This window comes from Delphinus delphis, chromosome 16 (genome assembly GCF_949987515.2).
Source record: "Delphinus delphis chromosome 16, mDelDel1.2, whole genome shotgun sequence".
NCBI lineage: Eukaryota > Metazoa > Chordata > Mammalia > Artiodactyla > Delphinidae > Delphinus > Delphinus delphis.
Window position 1 is genome coordinate 22,200,349 of NC_082698.1, and position 26,324 is coordinate 22,226,672.

Consider the following 26,324-nt stretch of genomic DNA (forward strand, 5'->3'; position numbering starts at 1 on the left):
CTCCTCTTTCACTCCCTTTTCTGCCTGTTCTCCCTTCCCTCTCCCCCACCTCCCCTCCTTTCTGATTTCCTTTCCCCTTCTCTCCTTCTCTCCTCTCCCTTTCTCCTCTCTTCTTTTTCTATCACTCTGAAATGTTTCCATCCATAGTGGGGTACTCATTTTTTTAAGGCAAATTAAAAGGTGTATATCATTTTCCACCATCATGTTGGTTTCCTTGGCCAAGCAATTAATAAGAGTTCAAAGGCCAGCTGACACAGCGTTCAAAGTATTTTCACAGGATATCATCTCTGTATTTGCCCAGTTTCAAATCTCTTCATACCTTGTATTCAAAACTCCAGAAATGCTTTGTGAATAAACAAAATACTAAGGAGAATAGCTGCCATTTGACACCCCAGGAATTTGTCTCTGTGGTGAAGATAAATCTAATTTCCTCCTGTATCTAACCCTCTTTTACCCTTGTTCCCCACCCAAGTTCTACTGACCAGATCACTTTCCCTTTTCCACTGAGGGCCTTGTAAGCAGTAGCCTCTCGGGGTACTTTTTCAGAAGTACCAATACCCAGCAACAAAGCAAGAGCATGTTTTTGTGTAATCATAAGCTGAAAAAGTATAGAGAAGCTACTCAAGGATGGTTAAATCAACCTTATGTGTGGACCAGGGACGTGGCAGCCCAGTGTGGAGACTGATACTGTGTTTCTCAGAAAGGTCAAAATTTATTAGTCATTTTGCAAGTAACTACAGAGAAGCCACCTTCAAGCTGAAGCCCTGATACTTGAGTGTCTAAATTAATTTTTTTTTTCTGTTTCTTTTTTTTTTATTGGGATTTAGTTACTTTACAATATTTTGTTAGTTTATACTGTACAGCAAAGTGAATCAGCTATACGTATACATATATCCCCTCTTTTTTGGAGTTCCTTCTCATTCAGGTCACCACAGAGCATTGAGTAGAGTTCCCTGTGCTATACAGTAGGCTCTCATTAGTTATCTATTTTATACATAGAATCAATAGTGTATTTATGTCAATCCCAATCTCTCAATTCACCCCAGCCCCCTTTTCCCCCTTGGTATCCATACATTTATTCTCTACGTCTGTGTCTCTATTTCTGCTTTGTAAATAAGATCGTCTATACCAGTTTTTTTAGATTCCACATATATGCGTTAATATACGATATTTTTCTCTTTCTTACTTCACTCTGTATGACAGTCTCTAGGTCCATCCATGTCTCTACAAATGACCCAGTTTCGTTCCTTTTTATGGCTGAGTAATGTTCCATTGTAGATATGGACCACATCTTCTTTATCTATTCCTCTGTTGATGGGCATTTAGGTTGCTCCCATGTCCTGGCTATTGTCAATAGTGCTGCAATGAACATTGGAGTGCATTAAACTAAACTTAATATCCACTCTGTTTCTAATCTCTAGGACATGGAACCCTCTTGAATATGCCTTGGCCCATGCAACCGTACTCCCCAGTACGTTTGTCTTAGTGCATTTGGACTGCTCTAACAAAATACTACATACTGGATGGTTTATGAACAACAGAAATTATCTCTCATAGGTTTGAAGTCTGGAAGTCTGGCATTAGGGTACTGGCATGGTACGGTTTTGATGAAGGCCCTCTTCCAGATTGTAGGCAGCTACCTTCTCGCTGTGTCCACATATGGTGGAAGCTGCAAGGGAGCTTCTCTGTCCTCTTTTATAAAGGAACTGATCCCATTCATGAGGGCTCCACCCTCGTGACCTCATCACCCCTAAAGGCCCCACCTCCTAATACCATCACCTTGGAGTTTAGGTTTAAACATGTGAATTTTGGAGAGACACATTCAGACCATAGGAACACTTAATCCTTGCAGGATTTCAGAATGTCTGAAGTTTTCCCATTATTTCTCTTTATCTTTTTAGTATAGGACACACACATTGCCTTCTGAGTTAATCCTGCCTTTTCTGAGACACAAAGGGGTGAAAAGAAAAGGGATTTTTTTTTTTTTTTTTTTTTCAAGAGAAGGATCATGAGTGAGTCAAGAGCCTGGGTTAGTAGTTCCAACCTGACACTCTCTGAGTGGTGTGACCTTGGGCAAGGTATTTACTCTCTTGAAGCCTTGGTTTCCTTAATTGTGACATGCGGTGTTTGGACTAGTTCCTCTCTAACAGTCTTTTCATCTCTAAAGAATCCCTTAATTCATACTATTGGCAATAGTGGTAGCTGTGTGTACTCTTTCTTTTACTCTTTAAAACACTATTATTATTAAGTATTATTATTGTCAACCTTTCTACAGGTGGTACATGGAGTTGTAGAGAAATTAGAAAGCCTAGGTTCCAGTCTGATTGTATCATTTATTAGCCCTGTGACTTTAGGCAAGCAAATTGCTTTCAGGGCTAACATACCCTTTCTCTTCTCTCATCATTATTTTTCTGAATTTGTGTCATATGTGAATTTCCTAGGCACACGATATGTATTCTTATCCAAGTTGTTGACTCTTGTTGAGCAGGACACTAACAAGCGCACAGCCTTGGAGGCCCTATGTGACATCCATCCCACAGTTAACAGATGGACACCAGCCATTGATCAACACCATCTGACAATAGTTTTTTTTGATATAGTTTAAGTCCCTTATATATATTTTTTTTCCTACATAGCTTTCAAGAAATGATACATTGTATATAATATACACCTGATACGCATTTATAGTTATACACTCCCTGTCTTCTCTATTGACATGTAAACTTCATGAGGGGCAGGGATTTTCCTCTCTGTTATTCACGGCTAAACCCTCAGCACCTAGAACTACCACTGGCACATTGTTGGTATTCAGTAACTATTTGTTGAACTCATTCATTCATTCATTAAAAAATTTAATTGAGGATCCGCTGTCTGCCCTGCTGTGTGTTAAGGATGTCCCAGGAATCCTCAGTCTAGAGCAACGGTCTCCATGGTGAGTTACCTGCAACAGCACCCCAGGGTGCTGGGAGGTTTGATGATTCATGGAGACGTGGGGAGAAAATATTAGAATTTCTGACTTTTTGCTTGCTTATATTTTGATTTCTATTGTGTGTATACTTTTTAAAGTTAATATATAAATACTCTAGTGCATTTCCACAGCCTATTACTAACAACTCATATATGGGTGCGTGCTCATGTTTTTCTCTTGCTTGTTGTGTTCAAACAAAAATTTTGGAGATTGCTGCCCTTGGAATTCTCTTATGGAATATAATTTCTCTGGGTCAGATTGTCTCCAGCAGTAAAATACTCAGGTTTCCATTCCTTTATGCTCCTATGTGTTCTACCTGCTAGTCTGAAGTTCTTTGTCCTTAACAGATATGGAAAGAAAGGGGAATTGAAGTTCTCTCCTCTCCTTGTCTTCTGTTAATATGGCCCCTCCAGTCCCAAGCAAGACCTTCAGACCTTCCTCCTCTCACTCTGAATTTAAGATCAGCACAAACACATACCTCCTGGTATCCCTGGCATTTTTTTTTCCTGTCACAGCCTAAGCCTTGCAAGCACTCTCTACTAAGGTGGTACCCGAGTTGTCAGTATTCTGAAGCTTAAGGAAATTCCGTATCTCCTCCTCATACAAACATCACTCATCTCTCCTCTCTATCCCTTTGTCATTTGCACACATCGATTACACCTACCTTAGTCTTTGTTTTCCTGACTGTAGAAATTTTCCTGTTTATATTAATAGTACAGGTTTATTAATATTAAAAGTAATGCATAAATACATCCTCTTTGTATTAAAAGATTACTGATAAGTGTAATGATCCCATTGACTATTACCCCACCATTCTAAAACCTCCCAGAGGTGACTACCATTATGAATTTTGAATGTGCATTTCCAGTAGCATTTTTTTCCTTTTATATACATTTTTGCTTTGGGTTAATCAATAGACAATAGTTAGATAAATTGGGTATTTTCATTTAGTAGATTGCAATAAAGTCGTTAGAGATCTCTCTCATTAATGTTATGTTCTGGCATGGAACAGCCTCCAAGATATATTATTGAGTAAAATTAACAAGTTGCTAAAAATACATAAGGTATGATACCACTACAGTTTTAAAAGATAACAAGAAACCTTAAAAAAACATTGTGAGCTCCTCTTTTACCTCAATCCCACACTCTTTGATCATTTAAAGTATATTTCTCTATATCTCATTGGCACCGTTGTTTCTGTCTGGGGATCAGGCTCGTGATCTGGTCAGGTTCCCTGGTGTCTCTCTAGAATTCCTCATCTGTATTCAGGAAACAACAAAGACAAAGATGGGGAGGGGCTATAAAAGTGGGGAAATAAGAGGGAAACAGGAAATGCAACCAGTGGTATATGAAGCAAAATCATTACATTAGAACAAGGGAAAATGGGAAAGGATAGGGAAGCACTGTAGAAGAATGGTTTGCCTCGAACGATATAGAAGAATGGTTGATAACTGGAGAGACATGCTGCTTACTTCTAAGCACTTTCATTTCTCTTTCGACTTTCAGCTTTATTTCTATGCAGAACGTCATGCAACAAACCTCACCTCCCATAACCATCCTGAGCTTTATGTATTCCTTCACTCTAGGTCAGACACCCCATTCCTTGCTTTGCTCTCCTACACACACTTTCTCTTTGTCTGTCTTTCTGTCTGTCTGTCTCTCTCTGCTCTGCCTTTTGTTGTAAGTGTCATAACTTAACAGTCAGGCTTCTGGTTTGGGGAGTCAAAATGAAAAAATGCAGAATTTAAGGAGCTTAAGGATGTTGGCCATGCTGCTTCTCTGTAGCCATTATGCATTAAAAAAAAAACTAAGCATCATTTTTATTTGTCCGTCTATTTGTTATTTGTAGTAGCCTCCTTTATTTCCGGGAAACCAGTGTAACCGTGTAGAGACCAGAAGAAAGCAAGCAAGCACGTTTCTTAGGCTTACAGGGGAGGTTAAAATGCCACCTTTAGGCTACTTTTTATTTTTATTTTTCTAGCTCATTTCCCCCACATGGGCAGGAGATGAGACCTCAGGCTAAGCTGCTTTGTTCAGGAGTAAAAGTTGCAGCATCAGCCAGGACCTTCCTGACGATGTTCGTCTTGGGAGCCTAACTGTAGCATTAGGTGCAGAGGAAACCCTTGACCACAGAAGAGGAAATCAGGGTATCCAGCCGCTAATACAGGTGGGCACTTCGCTGCTTCTCTCTGTAGCAGACAGAACCACTTGCTTCTATGAGCTTTATTTACGAAGAGCCTGCAGGAACATGAATGCTCCATCTAAAACAAAAAAGGAGGAGTGCAGGTGTCTCCAACTCCCCAGCCTCTGCTCCTCTGCAGATCTCTCCGCATTCCTCCCTTGGTCATTAGCTGCAAATCTAAATCTGAATAAATAGGTGCTCTCCCGTCACGGTGTTTACTTTCTAATACTTGCTCTGCAGTTATCTGTATCAGGACATTTTGTGGCTCCTCAGCATTTATTGAGCAGTATATTAAGTTGGTATAAACTCAGACAAAATGCCAGAGAATGGTAAACTAGTGACATTTTTGAGTTTCTCTGTGGAAAGCGTCTACAAAGGCTGCATTTGGCTGATTGTATTTCAGAAGGCCGATGTTGCACTCCTCACTTCACGGCGCTATATCAGAGTGAGTGTTTATTTGCATTCTTGACTATGATAATCCTTAGATTTTATTCCCAAACAGCTCCTAAATGTCAGCACCAACTTAAGATGCTGGAAGCGGAGATGCACGAGGCTGGCTTTGTCTTGTTTGTATCAACAGAGCTGAGTCAAGTATGTCCTAGAGGACCTTCACCTTACGCTTTCCTTGGGCAGGGAGACCTACACACAGATAGGGGCACAAGTTCTTCTTTTCAGCCATTTGCAAACTTATGTGCATAACTTTCTTCAGTGACATCATGTGGCTTTTAGGATCACATACAACACCTTAGCGTGAGGTACACAGGGCCTAAATTTTCATTTTATCTGCTACTGCTCTACTGTGAAAACATTTGATCCACCATGTTGACTTACTAGTAGACACCTCTATGGATCAACCTGTCTCTGACCTGGGACCTTTTTACTTGATCCTTATCTCTAAGGAGAATGTTCTTCCACTCCCACTATCCATTGATCATATCATTCCATATCCTTGAAGATTCAATCCATTTACTGTAAAGACTTACAGGACATTCATTCTCCTCCGGACATTTCTCCTATGTCTTCAAATACCAATTTGAATATCAGAACTCTTGTTTCATTGGATTACTGTCTCTCCCATAGCTCTAAAGCTTGTAAAGCCAGGGAATCTGTAGCCCTTGTTCTTACCACATAATAGAGCATTAGAGTGTTTCACTAAATAAATAAATGATTTTATTTATTCATATAGTTGATCTCTGGGCTATTGACTCTTTTATTTTGTCTGTTGATTTACGATGATACATCATTTTTGCTAACGGGCTACCCCTGATATCCCAAGAAGCTTTTATTACCAACACAAATTTTAATTTTCATATGAGGATTAATTTTCACATCAGGATTAATATTCCCCATCTGTCTACACACCCTTGCTGTGTGCCAGGAATCTGGTTGGTGCTTTAAGATGTATATTCTAGGAGAACTTATTTTAGTCTCATTTTATCATTAAAAAATAAAAGCACAGAGATTGTTAAGTAACTGACCAAATGTCACACACACAGAAAAACTGATGAACGCTGATATGGCTGGTTATGTACTTCTCCTTTGTCCAAAAGCATTCAGTAAACATTGATTGAATATCTCTATATAGCATGCATGGTACCTGGCACAGAACAACAGAAAGGTTTGAGCTTGTCTGTCAATAAGGACAGACAAATGAGCCACCACCTGAAACATGGCCTAATTTGTGCTGTGCAGAAGTCTGTGCACAGTTCTGGAAGTCTGAGAAGGGATAACCAACTTAGCTTAAGTGGCACCCCCACTGGGGAGACTGTTTTCAACTTCACTCATCTGCAGCTGAACCACAGACCACAGGAGTTAAGAAGGCAGAAGAAGGGTAAGAAGTTATTCCAGGCAGAGGCACCAGCACGTGAAAGCATGGTGTTCCTTCCCTTCCATGAAATTCAGCTCAAGAAGGGAATTCATTTTCCCAGTTAGACATAAAGGCAATATAAAGATGTACAAGATACAGCCACCTATTGTCTTTTTATATAATTAAAGGATCCTGAACCGAATTTTTTCATCTCATTTTTACAGAGAGATTCTTTCTGAGTCCCAGACTTGAACAGCCCAATATATCAGGTATTATAGTAAATATTGACCAGTGTAAACATGTCTATATGTCTCTTGAGGAAACATTCTTCCCTATGCTCCGGTAAACACAGAGAACACAGTGACAAAAAACAGAGCACCTGCCTTGTGGGAGCTCAGTGAAGTAAGAGAAGCATTTATGCAAAGAGATCCGGCACATCATTATGAACCATGACAGGGATGTGTACAGGACAGTCTAGAAGCATAAAGCAAAGGTGTCCAAGCCTTTGTGCTTAATACCTGAAGTCAGAGTTACTTACGTGATTGGATAGAGATTCTTGAAGCCATTCTTGAGATCTCCCTCCAAAAATGAGATCGTCAAGAGAATATTTTGCATTAAATTTTATGTTTAAGCTGGTTTTCTTTGATTTCTTACTTTTTGGCTTTGTTGAAGCATACCTGACAAATAGGAACGTGATATACTTCGTGTACAGCGTGATGATTTGATGTCCATACACATTGTGAAAGGATTTCCATAATCGAGTTAGCACATTCATTACCTCACAAATACCTTTCTACTGTCTCAGCAAACTGCAATTATATGATACAGCATTTTCAATTATAGTCACCATGTTATACATTAGATCCTCAGACCTTATTCATCTTATAACTGAAAGTTTGTACACTCTTACCATTCTCTCCCCATTTCTCCATCCCCACCCCACAAGCCTCTGGCACCTACTCATCATCATCATCATCATCATTAATCACAACAATTGGTCTTCAAAACATGCAGAAAACCGTTAAACTCTACGGTCCCAACTAAAATGCATAAATGGGCTAGAAAATGATACGTTGCAGGTCATCTGCAGTGGTGTGTTTCCACAAGGTGTCTGATCAATGACAGCACCATTAAAACCAGCACATCTGTGAACATTTAACATTGTTTGGCTTCACCTCTTGAGAACTCACCAGTGCCACAAAGTAAAAGCAGCCGTAATTCTTTATAATGCGTGACTGCAGATCTAGAGGCACCCTTAGGCCTTCAGGAAAAAGGGCGAGCACATCTGCAGATAAAAACTGTTGGAAACCCCATGGCCTGACTTTAAAGTTTTATTTTGTTGTTGCAGTTGTTTTACTAGACATGGAAAAACATTTAGGCGGAGTAAGGGAGTTGCCACAGTAGACTTTGGAAAGACAAAGGATTCTGTTTTGTCCCTGTCTCTTTACATTAGTTGATAAGAGGGACATGTCACTTGAAACAACAGCTCCTGCCTTTAGAGATAATAAAAGATCTTAAGAGATTACTGCTATTATTGATTTGTCGTCATATGTACATGGAAAGATGCAACTGGATGCAGGAGGATCATTTGCCTCACGTTGACCCGAAGCACAAGCCAAGCAGGTTAGGTTTGCGTGATAGTTGCAACCCTGTGTTTCTGGGATGCCAGCGTCATAGGTACTGGTCGTTTCAAGGAAGAAACTTGCATCAGGTAAGGTGGGAGGTGAAGAACATGTTACTACCCAATAATAATTGACAAAAACCAGTTACCTGCTGAGCTTTCTAGTTTGAGGGTTGTCAGAAGGGGAGCTTGTCTCTTTTTTTTTTTTTTTTTTTTTTTTGTTCATAACTTTGGCCTTGTCAGTAGAGGTCACCTATGGATGCAATCAATGCTTCACTATGGGAAGTGCAGAGCTACCATCTCTGTCTGAACAAGCAGTCACTCGAGGACGTGACTGAAATGATGGTGAAAGTATCACCATCCACCTCTGTACGGATTCTAACCAGGGGAAGTGTCCAAGGGCACACTCCCTGTCTCTTTGGGGAAAATTATAAAACCCTTGTTAGGACATTTCTGCTTCCTGGGAGAAGAAGAAAGCAGAGTTCAGTGTTTCAAACATAGGCTCTGAATTTCAGGCCATGTATCAATCAAAGAAAAGTTACTGGCAGTGATAGTAGGGCCTTAAGGAGACTTCTTAAGATAAAGAAAGACTAAGCTAGCTAGGCTTCAGACTCTGAGTTGGGAAATGAGTTCAAATAAGAAGAGTTCTGGGAATGCCCTTAGGACTATAATTCATTTACTTATTTCAAAGAACTCATAGACCATTAAACACTCTCCCTCCCTTTCTCCCTCTCCCCTCCTTCCTCCCTCCCTCCCTCCCTCCCTCCCTTACTTCCTCCCTTCCTCCCTTCTTTCTTTCAACATTTGACTGTCTGTTACAGCTCAGGCATTATTTTATTCATATATACATGTGAATATAAAGTGTTTAAAACAAAGCTACTCCAGGGGCTCTCAGTTTGGTGTGCGTGTGTGCAGGCTGGTGGGATGCTGCTTTTATATAGGGAAAGACATAAAATAATTATTTGTAGCAAACTTTTCAAAATTTGTATTAAAAAAGAAATACTTAGGAAGAGAGCAGTTTTCCTGGTATAACTGGGAAATAGTTAATGGAGGAAGTGACCTTTCAGATGTGTCTCAAAATGAGTCAAAGAAGACATGGTGAAACTGGAGAAGGGCCTTTCAAGCTGGAGAGGCTCCCAGAGGGCAGAGGAAAGGAATGAGGCACTTTGAGGAGTGGCAGATCGTCCTGTGTGGTAGGACATGGGGCAGAAAAAGTGAAATGGGTCTTGGCGGCCACACTGAGTCCTGAATGTAATGAGCATTTTTAACATCTTCATATTCTCGTATGGATTTGATGGTGGGGCTGATGGCCTCCGGTGAGGCAGAGGAAGACCAGTTTTAAGGCATGTTACTATTCTACACATGGAAATGGAACAGATTAAATGGATGTCTGCAAATCCTGATGAAAAAAATTATAGATAGTCCCAAGTTTAGTTAATCTTGCTGAATGAAAGTCTTAAAGTATGATGGCCCATATTGCTTATATAACAGAATACTTATTTTCGATTTAATTTGGCTCACTGCAAGATAAGACTAAATAATATGTGCCTCTGGGCATTTTATTTTGTATTATTTTTTAATACATTTATTGGAGTATAATTGCTTTACATTGTTGTGTTACTTTCTGCTGTATAAGAAAGTGAATCAGCTATACATATACTTATATCCCTATATCCCCTCCCTCTTGTGTCTCCCTCCCACCCTCCCTATCCCACCCCTCTAGGTGGTCACAAAGCACCCAGCTGATCTCCATGTGCTATTAGGCTGCTTCCCACTAGCTAGCTATTTTACATTCGGTAGTGTATATATGTCCATGCCACTCTCTCACTCCGTCCTAGCTTACCCTTCCCCCTCCCCAAGTCCTCAAGTCCATTCTCTACGTCTGCCTCTTTATTCCTGTCCTGCCTCTAGGTTCATGAGAACCATTTTTTTTTTTTTTTTAGATTCCATATATATGTGTTAGCATATGGTATTTTTCTCTTTCTGACTTACTTCACTCTGTTTGACAGATTCTAGGTCCATCCACCTCACTAAAAATAACTCAATTTTGTTTACTTTTATGGCTGAGTAATATTCCATTGTATATATGTGTCACATCTTCTTTATCCATTCTTCTGTTGATGGACGTTTAGGTTGCTTCCATGTCCTGGCTATTGTAAATAGTGCTGCAATGAACCTTGTGGTACATGACTCTTTTTGAATTATGATTTTCTCAGGGTATATGCCCAGTAGTGGGATAGCTGGGTTGTATGGTAGTTCTATTTTTAGTTCTTTAAGGAACCTCCATACTGTTCTCTATAGTGGCTGTATGAATTTACATTCCCATCAATAGTGCAAGAGGTTTCCCTTTTCTCCATACCCTCTCCAGTATTTATTGTTTGTAGATTTTTTGATGATGACCATTCTGCCTGGTGTGAGATGATATCTCATTGTAGTTTTGATTTGCATTTCTCTAATGATTAGTGATGTTGAGCATCCTTTCATGTGTTTGTTGGCAATCTGTATATCTTCTTCGGAGAAATGTCTATTTAGGTCTTCTGCCCATTTTTGGATTGGGTTGTTTGTGTTTTTGATACGGAGCTGCATGAGATGCTTGTTTATTTTGGAGATTAATCCTGTGAGTGTTGCTTTTTAGCAAATATTTTCTCCCATTCTGAGGGTTGTCTTTTCATCTGTTTATGGTTTCCTTTGCTGTGCAAAAGCTTTTAAGTTTCATTAGGTCCCATTTTTTTATTTTTATTTCCACTTCTCTAGGAGGTAGGTCAAAAAGGATCTTGTTGTGATTTATGTCATAGAGTGTTCTGCCTATGTTTTCCTCAGAGTTTGATAGTGTCTGGCCTTACATTTAGGTCTTTAATCCATTTTGAGTTTGTTTTTGTGTATGGTTTTAGGGAGTGGTCTAATTTCATTCTTTTACATGTAGCTATCCAGTTTTCCCAGCACCACTTATTGAAGAGGCTGTCTTTTCTCCATTGTATATTCTTGCCTCCTTTATCAAAGATAAGGTGACCATATGTGTGTGGGTTTAATCTCTGGGCTTTCTATCCTGTTCCATTGATCTGTATTTCTGTTTTTGTGCCACTACCATACTGTCTTGATTGCTGTAGCCTTGTAGTATAGTCTGAAGTCAGGGAGCCTGGTTCCTCCAGCTCCATTTTTCTTTCTCAAGATTGCTTTGGCTATTCGGGGTCTTTTGTGTTTCCATACAAACTGTGAAATTTTTTGTTCTAGTTCTTTGAAAAATGCCATTGGTAGTTTGATAGGGATTGCATTGAATCTGTATATTGCTTTAGGTAGTATGGTCATTTTCACAATGTGGATTCTTCCAATCCAAGAACATGGTACATCTCTCCATCTGTTTGTATCATCTTTAATTTCTTTCATCAGTGTCTTATAGTTTTTTGCATACAGGTCTTTTGTCTCCTTAGGTAGGTTTATTCCTAGGTATTTTATTCTTTTTGTTGCAGTGGTAAACGGGAGTGTTTCCTTAATTTCTATTTCGGATTTCTCATCATTAGTGGACAGGAATGCAGGAGATTTCTGTGCATTCATTTTGTGTCCTGCTACTCTACCAAACTCATTGGTTAGCTCTAGTAGTTTTTTGGTAGAATCTTTTGGATTCTCTAAGTGTAGTATCATGTCAGTTGAAAACAGTGACAGCTTTACTTCTTCTTTTCCAAGTTGGATTCCTTTTTATTTGACTTTCTTCTCTGATTTCTGTGGCTAAAATTTTCAAAATATGTTGAATAGTGGTGAGAGTGGGCAACCTTGTCTTGTTCCTGATCTTAGTGGAAATGGTTTCAGTTTTTCACCATTGAGAACGATGTTGGCTGTGGGTTTGTCATATATGGCCTTTATTATGTTGAGGTAAGTTCCCTCTATGCCCACTTTCTGGAGAGTTTTTTATCATAAATGGGTATTTAATTTTGTCGAAAGCTTTTTCTGCATCTATTGAGATTTTCGTATGGCTTTTGTACTTCAATTTGTTAATATGGTGTATCACATTGATTGATTTGCGTATATTGAAGAATCCTTGCATTCCTGGGATAAACCCCACTTGATCATGGTGTGTGATCCTTTTAATGTGTTGTTGGATTCTGTTTGCTAGTATTTTGCTGTGGATTTTTGCATCTATGTTCATCAGTGATATTGGCCTGTAGTTTTCTTTTTCTGTGACATCTTTGTCTGGTTTTGGCATCAGGGTGATGGCGGCCTTGTAGAATGAGTTGGGGAGTGTTCCTCCCTCTGCTATATTTTGGAAGAGTTTGAGAAGGATAGGTGTTAGTTCTCGCTAAAAGTTTGATAGAATTCACCTGTGAAGCCATCTGGTCCTGGGCTTTTGTTTCTTGCAAGATTTTTAATCACAGTTTCAATTTCAGTGCTTGTGACTCGTCTGTTTATATTTTCTGTTTCTTCCTGGTTCAGTCTCAGAAGGCTGTGCTTTTCTAAGAATTTGACCATTTCTTCCAGGCTGTCCATTTTATTGGCATATAGTTGCTTGTAGTAATCTCTTATGATCCTTTGTTTTTCTGCAGTGTCAGTTGTTACTTCTCCTTTTTCATTTCTAATTCTATTGATTTGCGTCTTCTCCCTTTTTTCTTGTTGAATGTGGCTAATGGTTTATCAATCTTGTTTATCTTCTCGAACACAATTTTAGTTTTATTGATCTTTGCTATTGTTTCTTTCATTTCTTTTTCATTTATTTCTGATCTGATCTTTATGATTTCTTTCCTTCTGCTAACTTTGGGGTTTTTTTGTTCTTCTTTCTCTAATTGCTTTAGGTGTAAGGTTAGGTTGTTTATTTGAGATGTTTCTTGTTTCTTGAGGTAGGATTGTATTGCTATAAACTTCCCTCTGAGAACAACTGCTGCTGCTGTATCCCATAGGTTTTGGGCCATCGTGTTTTCATTGTCATTTGTTTCTAGGTATTTTTGATTTCCTCTTTGATTTCTTCAGTGATCACTTCGTTATTAAGTAGTGTATGGTTTAGCCTCCATGTGTTTGTATTTTTACAGATCTTTTACTGTAATTGATATCTAGTCTCATAGCGTTGTGGTCAGAAAAGATACTTGAAACAATTTTAATTTTCTTAAATTTACCAAGGCTTGACTTGTGACCCAAGATATGATCTATCCTGGAGAATGTTCCATGAGCACTTGAGAAAAATGTGCATTCTGTTGTTTTGTCATGGAATGTCCTATAAATATCAATTAAGTCCATCTTGTTTAATGTATCATTTAAAGCCTGTGTTTCCTTATTTATTTTCATTTTGGATGATCTCTCCATTGGTGAAAGTGGAGTGTTAAAGTTCTCTACTATGAATGTGTTATTGTCGATTTCCCCTTTCACGGCTGTTAGTATTTGCCTTATGTATTGAGGTGCTCTTATGTTGGGTGCATAAATATTTACAATTTTTATATCTTCTTCTTTGATCGATCCCTTGTTCATTATGTAGTGTCCTTCTTTGTCTCTTCTAATAGTCTTTATTTTAAAGTCTATTTTGTCTGATATGAGAATTGCTACTGCAGCTTTCTTTTGGTTTCCATTTGCATGAAATACCTTTTTCCATCCCCTTACTTTCAGTCTGTATGTGTCTCTAGGTCTGAAGTGGGTCTCTTGTAGACAGCAAATATATGGGTCTTGTTTTTGTATCCCTTCAGCCAATCTGTGTCTTTTGGTGGGAGCCTTTAGTCCATTTACATTTAAGCTAATTATCAATATGTATGTTCCTATTCCCGTTTTGTTAATTGTTTTGGGTTCGTTATTGTAGGTCTTTTCCTTCTCTTGTGTTTCTTGCCTAGAGAAGTTCCTTTACCAGTTGTTGTAAAGCTGCTTTGGTTTTGCTGAACTCTCTCAGCTTTTGCTTGTCTGTAAAGGTTTTAATTTCTCCATCAAATCTGAATGAGATCCTGGCTGAGTAGAGTAATCTTTGTTGCAGGTTTTTCTCCTTCATCACTTTAAATATGTACTGCCAGTCCCTTCTGGCTTGCAGAGTTTCTGCTGAAAGATCAGCTGTTAACCTTATGGTGATTCCCTTGTGTGCTATTTGTTGTTTTTCCCTTGCTGCTTTTAATATGTTTTCTTTGTACTTAATTTTTTGACAGTTTGATTAATATGTGTCTTGGCGTATTTCTCCTTGGATTTATCCTGTATGGGACTCTCTGTGCTTCCTTGACTTGATTAACTATTTCCTTTCCCATATTAGGGAAGTTTTCAACTAAAATCTCTTCAAATATTTTCTCACTCACTTTCTTTTTCTCTTCTTTTTCTGGAACCCCTATAATTCGAATGTTGGGTCATTTAATGTTGTCCCATAGGTCTCTGAGACTGTCCTCAGTTCTTTTCATTCTTTTTTCTTTATTCTGCTCTGCAGTGGTTATTTCCACTATTTTATCTTCCAGGTCACTTATCCATTCTTCTGCCACAGTTATTCTGCTATTGATCCCATCTAGAGTATTTTTAATTTCATTTATTGTGTTGTTCATCGTTGTTTGTTTCATCTTTAGTTCTTCTAGGTCCTTGTTAAATGTTTCTTGCATTTTGTCCATTCTATTTCCAAGATTTTGGATTATCTTTACTATCATTACTCTGAATTCTTTTTCAGGTAGACTGCCTATTTCCTCTTCATTTGTTAGGTCTGGCGGGTTTTTATCTTGCTCCTTCATCTGCTGTGTGTTTTTCTGTCTTCTCATTTTGCTTATCTTACTGTGTTTGGGGTCTCCTTTTTGCAGGCTGCAGGTTCGTAGTTCCCGTTGTGTTTGGTGTCTGTCCCCAGTGGCTAAGGTTGGTTCAGTGGGTTGTGTAGGCTTCCTGGTGGAGGGGACTAGTGCCTTTGTTCTGGTGGATGAGGCTGGATCTTGTCTTTCTGGTGGGCAGGTCCACGTCTGGTGGTGTGTTTTGGGGTGTCTGTGGACTTATGATTTTAGGCAGCCTCTCTGCTAATGGGTGGGGTTGTGTTCCTGTTTTTATAGTTGTTTGGCACAGGATGTCCAGCACTGTAGCTTGCTGGTCGTTGGGTGAAGCTGGGTGTTTGTGTTGAGATGGAGGTCTCTGGGAGATTTTCGGCATTTGATATTATGTGGAGCTGGGAGGTCTCTTGTGGACCAGTGTCCTGAAGTTGGCTCTCCCACCTCAGAGGCACAGCCCTGACTCCTGGCTGCAGCACCAAGAGCCTTTCATCCACACGGCTCAGAATAAAAGGGAGAAAAAGTAGAAAGAAAGAATTAGTACAAGTAGAAAGAAAGAAAGAAAGAAAGGAGGGAGGGAGGGAGGAAGGGAGGAAGGAATGAGGGAAGGAAGGAAAGAAAGAAAGAAGATAAATTAAAATAAAATAAAGTAAGATAAAATATAATAAAGTTATTAAAATAAAAAAAATTAAGAAAAAAATATTTTAAAAAAAACAAAACAGACAGATAGAACCCTAGGACAAATGGTGGAAGCAAAGCTATACAGACAAAATCTCACACAGAAGCATACACATACACACTCACAAAAAGAGGAAAAGGGGAAAAAATCATAAATCTTGCTCTCAAAGTCCACCTCCTCAATTTGGGATGATTCGTTGTCTAAAGGAGGGAGGGAAGGAAGGAAGGAAGGAAGGAAAGAAAGAAAGAAAGAAAGAAGGAAAGAAAGAAAGAAAGAAAGAAAGAAAGAAAGAAAGAAAGAAAGAAAGAAAGAAAGAAAGAAAGAAAGAGAAAGAAAGAAAGAAAGAAGATAAAGTAAAATAAAATAATGTTATTAAAATAAAAAATAATTATTAAGAAAAAAAATAAAAAAATAAAAGGAAGGATAGAACCCTAGGACAAATGGTGGAAGCAAAGCTATACAGACAAAATCTCACACAGAAGCATACACATACACACTCAAAAAAACAGGAAAAGGGTTAAAAATCATAAATCTTGCTCTCAAAGTCCACCTCCTCAATTTGGGATGATTCGTTGTCTATTCATGTATTCCACAGATGCAGGGTACGTCGAGTTGATTGTGGAGCTTTAATTCGCTGCTACTGAGGCTGCTGGGAGAGATTTCCCTTTCTCTTCTTTGTTCTCACAGCTCACAGGGGCTCAGCTTTGGATTTGGCCCCGCCTCTGCGTGTAGGTCGCCGGAGGGCGTCTGTTCTTCGCTCAGACAGAACGGGGTTAAAGGAGCCGCTGATTCGGGGGCTCTGGCTCACTCAGGCCGGGGGGGGGGGGGAGGGAGGGGCATGGTGTGCGGGGCGAGCCTGCGGCGTCAGAGGCGGCGTGACGTTGCACCAGCCTGAGGCACGCTGTGCGTTCTCCTGGGGGAGTTGTCCCTGGATCCCGGGACCCTGGCAGTGGTGGGCTGCACAGGCTCCCCGGAAGGGGGCTGTGGGTAGTGACCTGTGCTCGCACACAGGCTTTTTAGTGGCGGCAGCAGCAGCCTTAGCATCTCATGCCCGTCTCTAGGGTCCGCACTTTTAGCCGCGGCTCGCGCCCGTCTCTGGAGCTCCTCTAAGCAGCACTCTTAATCCCCTCTCCTCGAGCACCAGGAAACAAAGAGGGAAGAAAAAGTCTCTTGCCTCTTAGGCAGGTCCAGACTTTTCCCCAGACTCCTTCCCGGCTAGCGTGGCACACTAACCCCCTGCAGGCTGTTTTCACGCCGCCAACCCCAGTCCTCTCCCGGTGCTCCGACCGAAGCCCGAGCCTCAGCTCGCAGCTCCCACCTGCCCCAGAGGGTGAGCAGACAAGCCTCTAGGGCTCGTGAGTGTCGGTCGGCACCGATCCTCTGTGCGGGAAGCTCTCCGCTTTGCCCTCCGCACCCCTGTTGCTGCGCTCTCCTCTGTGGCTCCGAAGCTTCCCCCCTCTGCCACCCGCAGTCTCCGTCCGCGAAGGGGCTTCCCAGTGTGTGGAAACCTTTCCTCCTTCACAGCTCCCTCCCCCGGTGCAGGTGCCATCCCTATTATTTTGTCTCTGTTTTTTTTTTTTTTTCTTTTACCCTATACAGGCACGTGGGGAGTTTCTTGCCTTTGGGGAAGTCTGAGGTCTTCTGCCAGCGTTCAGTAGGCGTTCTGTAGGAGTTGTTCCACATGTAGATGTATTTCTGATGTATTTGTAGGGAGGAAGGTGATCTCCACGTCTTACTTCTCCGCCATCTTGAGGGTCCTCTCCAAGGCATTTTATTTGTTTGTTTATTTATTTATTTATTTTTGCGATACGCGGGCCTCTCACTGTTGTGGTCTCTCCCGTTGAGGAGCACAGGCTCCGGACGCACAGGCTCAGCGGCCATGGCTCATGGGCCAGCCGCTCCGTGGCACGTGGGATATTCCTGGACCGGGACACGAACCTGTGTCCCCTGCATTGGCAGGCGGACTCTCAACCACTGCGCCACCAGGGAAGCCCTCCAAGGCATTTTAAATAGACTTGTATTTTACTTACACTTGTGATTTCTGGCACATATCATAATATGGGTGCATCTGTGTTTCCCACTCACACAGGTTCAACAATACAGAGAATGGTCACTCTAGGCTGTTCTGGCCACTACGTTGGTTGGGTCATGTGGTCTGTTCATAGGATAGTAGTAGGTAGTTCTGCAAATTTCAAATGAAAACATTAACTAGATCAGTTTGCTGTGTGTAAATCACTGCTCAAGTCACCCAGGTAAAGCAGCTTGCCTGTCATCTGCCTGACAACTCTTGAAAGTTTAATATACTGTCAGTGAGACTGTTACATATGACATGCATGGGACTCATTTGCAAGTCGGAGTTAATAACACACAGTATCCTTGCCACAGTCAAGCCTGGCCTTCATCAAATAAAGGATTTTTTGTACTGTCAGGCTATATCAATAAATACAGTAGATGTATCCTAAGGATTGTGGCTTTAGAATCCCGTGAACATTAGTAGTTTATGGGCTCAGCTGAGTTTCCCTGAGGCACATGGGAATTCATTAATGTTGATGTTTCTCCATCGTTTAGGTCTGTGATGGGGTCGAACAAGGAACCAGATCTTGTGCATCTCGAGGCCAGAACTGTGGATGGTCGTAAGTAAAGCAACTTTTCCACGAAGTTAATAGTAATTAATTTTATCGATCTGCCATGAATCGCATCTGTGTTAAAGGAAATCACAGTGGTGATAATCAATAATCTGAGTTGTTTGGACCTGAGGACTTTTTTTTTGGCCTTAGTTACCTAGAGTTGTCTTAATAATTCTCTGCAACTCTCATCCAATCAAGGGGTTTTTCTTTGCAGGAGATGATAAAATTCCAAAATTTCTTATTTTTTAAGTAAACACTTGTTATTATTGCATTATTGCTGCTCTTTTGATTTGTTTTGCCAGTTTCCTTATTTTATCAGATATCATCCAGGCAATGCCTCACTGTCTAGTGGGAGATTGACAAAACACTTGGAAAGGGCTTGTAGAAGAGCATCATCCTGTCTGTCCCCCATCGTAAGCGGCAGGAGGCAAACGTCAGTTGGTGGTTCTGAACATCCCTAGTTAGGTTGGCTACAGTGGAAGACTGTGTTTCCTATGGACGTTTTGGCTTTAGCACACGATGGAGAGCAAAGCTGAAGGTCCACAATCCAAAGCCATGTCTGCCTGACTCACAAGTTCACTGACTCACTGTGTGACCTTGAAAAAGTTCCTTCAACTCTTTATGCCTCCATTTCTTCACTGTAAGTTAAAGAAGTTAATAATAACGATTCCTATAGTGGCTAATATTTACTAAGCACTTGCCCTGTACCCAGAATCATGCTAAGGGCTTTCTATACTTTATCACAATTAATCTTCACTACAGTTCATAGGTGGTGGTTCCCATTTTACAGATGAAGAAACCAAGGCCTAGAGAGTTTAACGACAACAACATGGATTTCCTTCCCCTTCTTTGTTCCTGAGGTTCTCCAGGAGGGCTAAGCATTGCAGGGGGTACTACTAGGGAACTACAGGTGAAAGGGAAAAAGGAAAAAGAGAAAAGGGGGAAATGCATAGAAGGAAAATAGATGAGGGGAGAAAACCCAGGTGAAAAGAAAGAGGTCTCAAGTGCAGAGAAAAGGAAGAGAATGGACTCTCCAGTTACCACAGTGCCAAGAGCCTGGTCGAAGTTGTTCAGCACTGAGCCAGAGGGTGATCATCTAATTTTTGAGACCTTCTCTGTTTTAAAAATATCCCTCACAATTCACACACTTCATCATCACTGACACTGAGCCTGTCTGCTTGCCCTCCACTTTTCTGATGCAAAGGCAAATGATACCCATGGTTTACCAGCTCACAGCTCAAAGAAGCTCGTCACCCCTGCCATCCAGACTCTCCAGAAACCACACCTACTCCATTACTATGTGCTCACAGGGAGATATTTTTATCTCCAGAGGTTTCTTTCCCCCTTTGGGGAATGAATATATTCTTTGGCAGAATCAGTGTGGGGATAGATCAGGGTCCAAGCTGACCATCTCCTTTCTCCTTTATAAACTCAGGCAGAGCTCTGATATGTAATGTGCCCAGATTGTACCTGACAGAATAATCTCAACAGTTTAGAGCTGCTTTCCCACCTCTTTTGTTTGTTTGTTTGTTTGTTTGCGGTACGCGGGACTCTCACTGCTATGGCCTCTTCCGCTGCGGAGCACAGGCTCCGGACGCGCAGGCTCAGCGGCCATGGCTCACAGGCCCAGCCGCTCCGCGGCACGTGGGATCCTCCCGGACCAGGGCACGAACTCGCGTCCCCTGCATCGGCAGGCGGACCCTCAACCACTGCGCCACCAGGGAAGCCCCCCACTTCCTTATAAAGTGGGCTCTCTCTGGTGGTGACCAGAGCTGATAATGTTATCTTGGATTCCATGGTTCAGTTCTCAGTACCCAGTAGCCAGAGCTGTCTTAAGTCAAAAGTTGCCATGCCGTCTGTTTAGAGCTTTGTTTTAGTTCCCATTGCTCTAGTAATAAAGAACACAGTTCTCACCTTTACCTGTAGCTGCAGCATAATCTCCCGCCTGCCCATTTCCTCAGCCTCATCTCACTCTGTGCCCTCCTCGGTCATCACCTGCAGGCCTTTGGGTTTGCTTTCAATTCTTAGAAACTACAAAGTTCTGTGTCTCCATAACAAGACTCTAATACCTACTCTTTCCTCTGCTTGGAATACCTTTCTTTGTTCCCCCTTCCCTGACCAATTCAGTGTAATGTATTACTGAAGATGGTTCAGATTAAGATTAAGCATCATTTCTAATTTTTTTAACTTTTGGATAATTTTAGGCTCACAAAGAAGTTGCAAAATAATAGTATGGAGTTCCCCTGAACCCTTCACCCAGCTTCCCCCAATGATAACATCCAGAATAACCATAGAACTATATCAAATCCAGGGAGAGCATCCATTTCTTAAGGAAGTCTTTCTTGAAGTCCTAATCTAAACCAGTTTATTTTGTTTGCTTTCATCCACTCTATTATTTTTCTTTATTGTATTCTTCTTAGTTTGAAATTACACATTCCATTTGATCACAGGTTTTCCTCTCCACCAGCCTATTAAGTTCTATGTGTGCAGGAGCCAAGTATACCTTTGCTCAGTATTGCATCTCCAGCACATTCTACAGTGTCTACATGTAGGTGGGGCTTAATAAATATGTATTGAATGAATGAACACAGAGTTGACCAGTTGTCAGGATTACCAGCTGGCTACCTAACCTCACTTACCAGGTTGTCTGATAAATTTACAGCATTGCATCTCAAACTTGAACGTGCATACGACCCACCGAGGGATCTTGTTAGAATGTGGATTCTGATTCAGTAAGGGCCCAAGAGTCTGCAGGTGAAGCCGATGCCTCTGGTCTGTGGGACACGCTTATAGTAACAAAGTCCCACAACGAAAGACTAATGAAAGAGCTTTAGGGTCTGTCTCCCATGACTACACCCCTTGTTTAGAAGGCTCTGGGTGGAATTGGTAGCATCCCAGGTTGATTTTATTTTCAAGCTTTGGGGGATAATGCTGCTTTCTGGCTTGTGGCATTTAATGCACGTTACCCCGTATCCTGAAAACAACACGGCTGTCACTTTCCCTGATCGGCACGTTTTCTCTCACCCAACATTATTCCTGTGCTCCCTGCAGGCACGGAGGTTGATAATGCCAAACTGTCATCTCAGGCTCAGCTTTCACAAGGCATGAAATATATCCATTCTAATTTTATTTATTTTATTTTACTTTTCTGCAAAGACAGCATCTTCAGAAACTATCCAAGAGTGAAAATTCAATAAAGGGATTTAATTTGAAAAGTTACCCCTGTCAAAACAAAACAAAACAAAACCTACCAATTGAAATAAAGGATCTAAGCATAACTCCTGACCTGACTAAATATAAAAATCAATGAGATTTTCTCAGTATCGTATTCTCTCTGTGTATCTGTCTGTCTGTCTGTCGTTCTCCAAGAGAGTCAGTAAACATGGCTTCAGGTCAAAGAAACAGGAGGAGAAAGGAAAGAACATGGAGAGGTCAGAGTAGCAAGCTATTAGCAAATATAACTGAGAGTGTATTTATCAAAATCAGACTCCAGGGCTTTCCTGGTGGCACAGTGGTTGAGAGTCCACCTGCCGATGAAGGTGACACGGGTTCGTGCCCCGGTCCAGGAAGATCCCACATGCCGCGGACCGGCTGGGTCCGTGAGCCATGGCTGCTGAGCCTGTGCATCCGGAGCCTGTGCTCTGCAACGGGAGAGGCCACAACAGTGAGAGGCCCGCATACCGCAAAAAAAAAAAAAAAAAATCAGACTCCAGGCTGGTCATTTGCTCCAAGAAATCCAGTATCTCTATGTTATCTCTCTCCCCATTCCAGAATTGGGATCCCTCTTTTTTCTCCATCCTTTCATTACTGTTTAGTATATGAAACCCATTGTTTATATTCTAGGTCATACATCTGGTAGGGTGTATGCCAAAATAATATGATTTTTTTTTTTTACTTTGTAACAAGTATTTTTTTTCTGATTTTAATGGGTTTAGGAATTTTGTAGACAATGCACTGAGACACGTGACACAGAAAAAAATCCCTCCTCGCTTATTTTGCTTATCGCCATGGGGTGAGTGGCAAATGCTTATGTGGGCTTGTTATTCGAAGTTTAGTTTTAGTGTCGTTTCAAATCTCCCTAGATTACATTTTATAATTAATTTCTGTTTCCATTGAAGTCTCCATATTTGAGGGCAGGTGAGCTCTGGAAAGCGTTTGCTCTACGAAGGTCTGTGACCTACACAAACATTTCTTGCCAGCTGTGCTCTGAAATCTGGATGCTTTGTAGTTAACAACCACGACAAGGATGTTATTCTCTCTTGTACTACCTCTCTGCCTTGGGAAGCAAGCTGAAGAGAGTAGCCTAAATTACAATCAGTCACAGGAAGTATTATTGGAATATTTTTAACGTGTTTATTGGATGTGGCATTTGTTATTGGCCCCTGTGTTCAACCGAGGACAAATTGACAGGTCTTCATCCAGTAAACAAAGATTTTACTGTTTAAATACCCTGTGTGTGTGTGTGCACGTAATACACTAAAACTGCTACCCAGTACATTATAATAATAAAAAGGAAACCTACATTCTATTGATTTACCTAATACAGGTACAGGTGTGTGTGTGTGTGTATGTATGTATGTATGTAATCTATGTAGTTAGAGAGAAAACGTTGACCCAACTCTTGGATTGAAATCTTTGTGAAAAACTGTATCTTATTTAATCTTGGTTCCATTCACAAAACATAGCTCAGAGCCTGGCACATTGATGTGTGTTGACTTAATAAATATCTGTGTGTGTCACCATTGGGCACGTCTTCTTACAGAAGGGCCTTTAACTACAGGGTGTGTAGAGTCCCTTAGGGCTAATGGATGAGCATGAGAAACTCATGACTCCCTGAAATTGTATGCCAGTATGTATATGTAATTTGGAGGAAAAGAATATAACTTTTTTGTGTGTGGTACGCGGGCCTCTCACTGTTGTGGCCTCTCCCGTTGCGGAGCACAGGCTCCGGACGCGCAGGCTCAGCGGCCATGGCTCACGGGCCCAGCCGCTCCGCAGCATGTGGGATCTTCCCGGACCGGGGCACGAACCCGTGTCCCCTGCATCGGCAGGTGGACTCTGAACCACTGCGCCACCAGGGAAGCCCCAAGAATATAAATTTTATCAGAATTCTTTGCGTGGTAATTACACATGGGTCTATAGTTTTATATTTATGCTCATCTATATACATCATCTTGTAAGAGAACCTGCAGTACCAAGTTTGAGCTTTATTGCTTCTCCCTTTTACTTCTGAAATGAAAGACCTGGCCAGTGACCTGAATTTTTTCTGTACTTGTAGTGATCCGTGCCAGCAGGGACAGGGGACAATTACTGGTCTCCATGTCTATATGCTTGAGTGACTAACCTTGTAACAACTTGCCATAAGACTAATCTCTTTCACTGGGGAAAAACAACCTTGGCCCTTTAACCAGCTATGAAAAAGACTGCCCCCAAACTCTTTCTGAAACGAAACTCAAGCCAGCATTTTATAAGCTGAGATAAAAATCAAAGGAAAATCACAACCTTGTATAGCCACCATCTCACTAATTCTTGTTGTGGGTAAGAACTGGACATCTCATTTCTGCTTTTCACTTTCCACCCCTCCAATCGAATTTCCATATTGAACGGCATGCATATCAATATCTGGATAAGGCGAGCACTGCTGAGATACTGCGGGAAGGCGATAGAGACCTCAGTTCTCACCAGTCCCCAGGGTATTAGCAATGAAATGGTTTGAGTTTACACTATAAGCATTAATTACTTTTATACCACCAGAAGTAGCAACGATGACAATAAAAAGATAAGTAGTATTCCAGTGTATCAAGGGAGAAGTAGATCCACTTCCTGATCTTCATTCTCATTCCCCAAAGTTGGCAATTTTATTTATTTTTTAAAAAATATTTATTTATTTATTTAGGCTGCACCGGGTCTTAGTTGCGGCATGTGGGATCTTTACTTGCAGCGTGCGGACTCTTAGTTGTGGCACGCATGCAGGATCTAGTTCCCTGACCAGGGATCGAACCCGGGCCCCCTGCGTTGGGAGCACGGAGTCTTACCCCCGAACCACCAGGGAAGTCCCCAAAGTTGGTATTTTTTTTAAAAATATGTCTTCTGTATTATTCCAGAAATTGTTCAGGCTTACACTGATAAATATGTATGTGTGTACACATACGTATACACTCACAAATATTCATGTTGTAAAACTGTTATGGCAGATTCAGTGTGGGTGAATGCAATAGCAAGTTAAAAATCCTTCTATGTCAGTATATGTAAATTTAGCCACTTCATGGCTAATAACTACATAGGAACCCCGTTATGCAGCCAACTATAATTTTGTTAATCACATCTCATTAATAGATATATAGATGTTTGGCTATTTCAAAGAGTGTTGATACATACATGTACGCACATATTACCTATTTGGTTAATAAGCATTCAGACGTGTTTAGGGAGCAAGCACTGCTCAAAGAAAAATACTGACGGGAAATCCCTGGGATTTCCCTGGGAAATCCAAGAATGTGTACATTTTTAATTTTTATAGGCATCGTCACATTTCCCTCTGAAATAGATACGTCATTGCATACTCTCTAAATATGAGAATGCCTGTGTTTACGTACCCTCAATAGTCCAGGTTGTTATGAGAATTTTTTTAAACATAGCCTGTCTGATGAGCAAAAATGTGGCATATCCTTATTGTTTTAATTTGTATTTATTTACTTAGGAGTGAGGTTAAGAATTTGTATTTATTTTTCTCGGTTATTTGTATTTCCTCTTCAATGACCCTTCAAAAGCTATCAAATCTCTTTAATGTTCTAGAGAAGAATGTTATGCATTATTTGCATTTTTATGCAAATCTAAAACATATCAAACTTGCCACTCCAGCTCTAGTACACCAATTGGCATTATTAGACCCCATGTTTCATAGCCTTCTTTTACCTTCTTTTTCAATCAGTTAATATATTAATCACTTCTAGGGTGGGGCCCGGGAAGAGGTTAGAAGTTTCCACTTCTGGTCAGTTTCAGATTCTGATAGCTCCCCGCCACTGAAGCCGAATCTGGCCTCTGTACCCCAACACCGAATTAAATCTTGGAGACAGAGTTTTGGGTGAAGTAGAAAAGAATAGTTTTATTGCTTTGCCAGGCAAAAGGGGCCACAGCAGGCTAATGCCCTCAGAACTGTGTGTCCCGACCTGTAGTGGGTAGTGAGGAGTTTATAGCAATGGTTCAAAGAGGAGGGTGTGATCAGCTCATGGACATTCTTCTGACTGGTTGGTAGGAAGGTAAGTGGGAATTAGCATCATCAACCTTCTGGTTCCAGCAGGTCTGGGGTCTGAGTGCTTGTGGGCAGCATATCATTAACTTTTCCCACCTGGTGGGGATTTCAGTATCTGAAAAACAGCTCAAAGATACTGTTATGTATATCTCTTGAGGGGGGAACCAGGACCCTGCCCCAAGGCTGCACTATTGTTTCTTGACTGGTCCTCCCTTGTCTCTGCATCCCCTCCCTTCCCTAATGAGCAACCATTTGAACCTGCCTGTTGGAACTCAGGGAAGGTCTTGGAGGCTGAATGAAGCCTATTTCCTGTAATCAAGAAATGGGGCCACAGAAAGGCTTTTGCGTCCAGGAGCCCCACAGGGTCCTGCTTGTTTTTTTCACTTCCCAACACATTTACCAAATGCCTTCTCACCTCTCCTCCCCTATGCCTAAATCAAGCTTCCAGACTTAGAGAGTCCAGTGGCACCTACTGATCTTGGAGAGGCAGCAGTGAGTGGTG

At 41.0% G+C, this 26,324-nt stretch overlaps 1 protein-coding gene across 4 annotated transcripts in view; it reads left to right on the plus strand.

Annotated features, from left to right (window-relative positions):
* The window catches only part of SORCS1 (sortilin related VPS10 domain containing receptor 1), a 559,183-nt gene that overhangs the window by 378,699 nt on the left and 154,160 nt on the right, over positions 1 to 26,324 (plus strand). For all 4 annotated transcript variants that reach the window (XM_060034105.1, XM_060034102.1, XM_060034103.1 and 1 more), the window contains exon 6: positions 18,512 to 18,576. In XM_060034105.1, the coding sequence (XP_059890088.1) occupies positions 18,512 to 18,576 (65 nt within the window). The remainder of the gene's footprint in view (positions 1 to 18,511; positions 18,577 to 26,324) is intronic.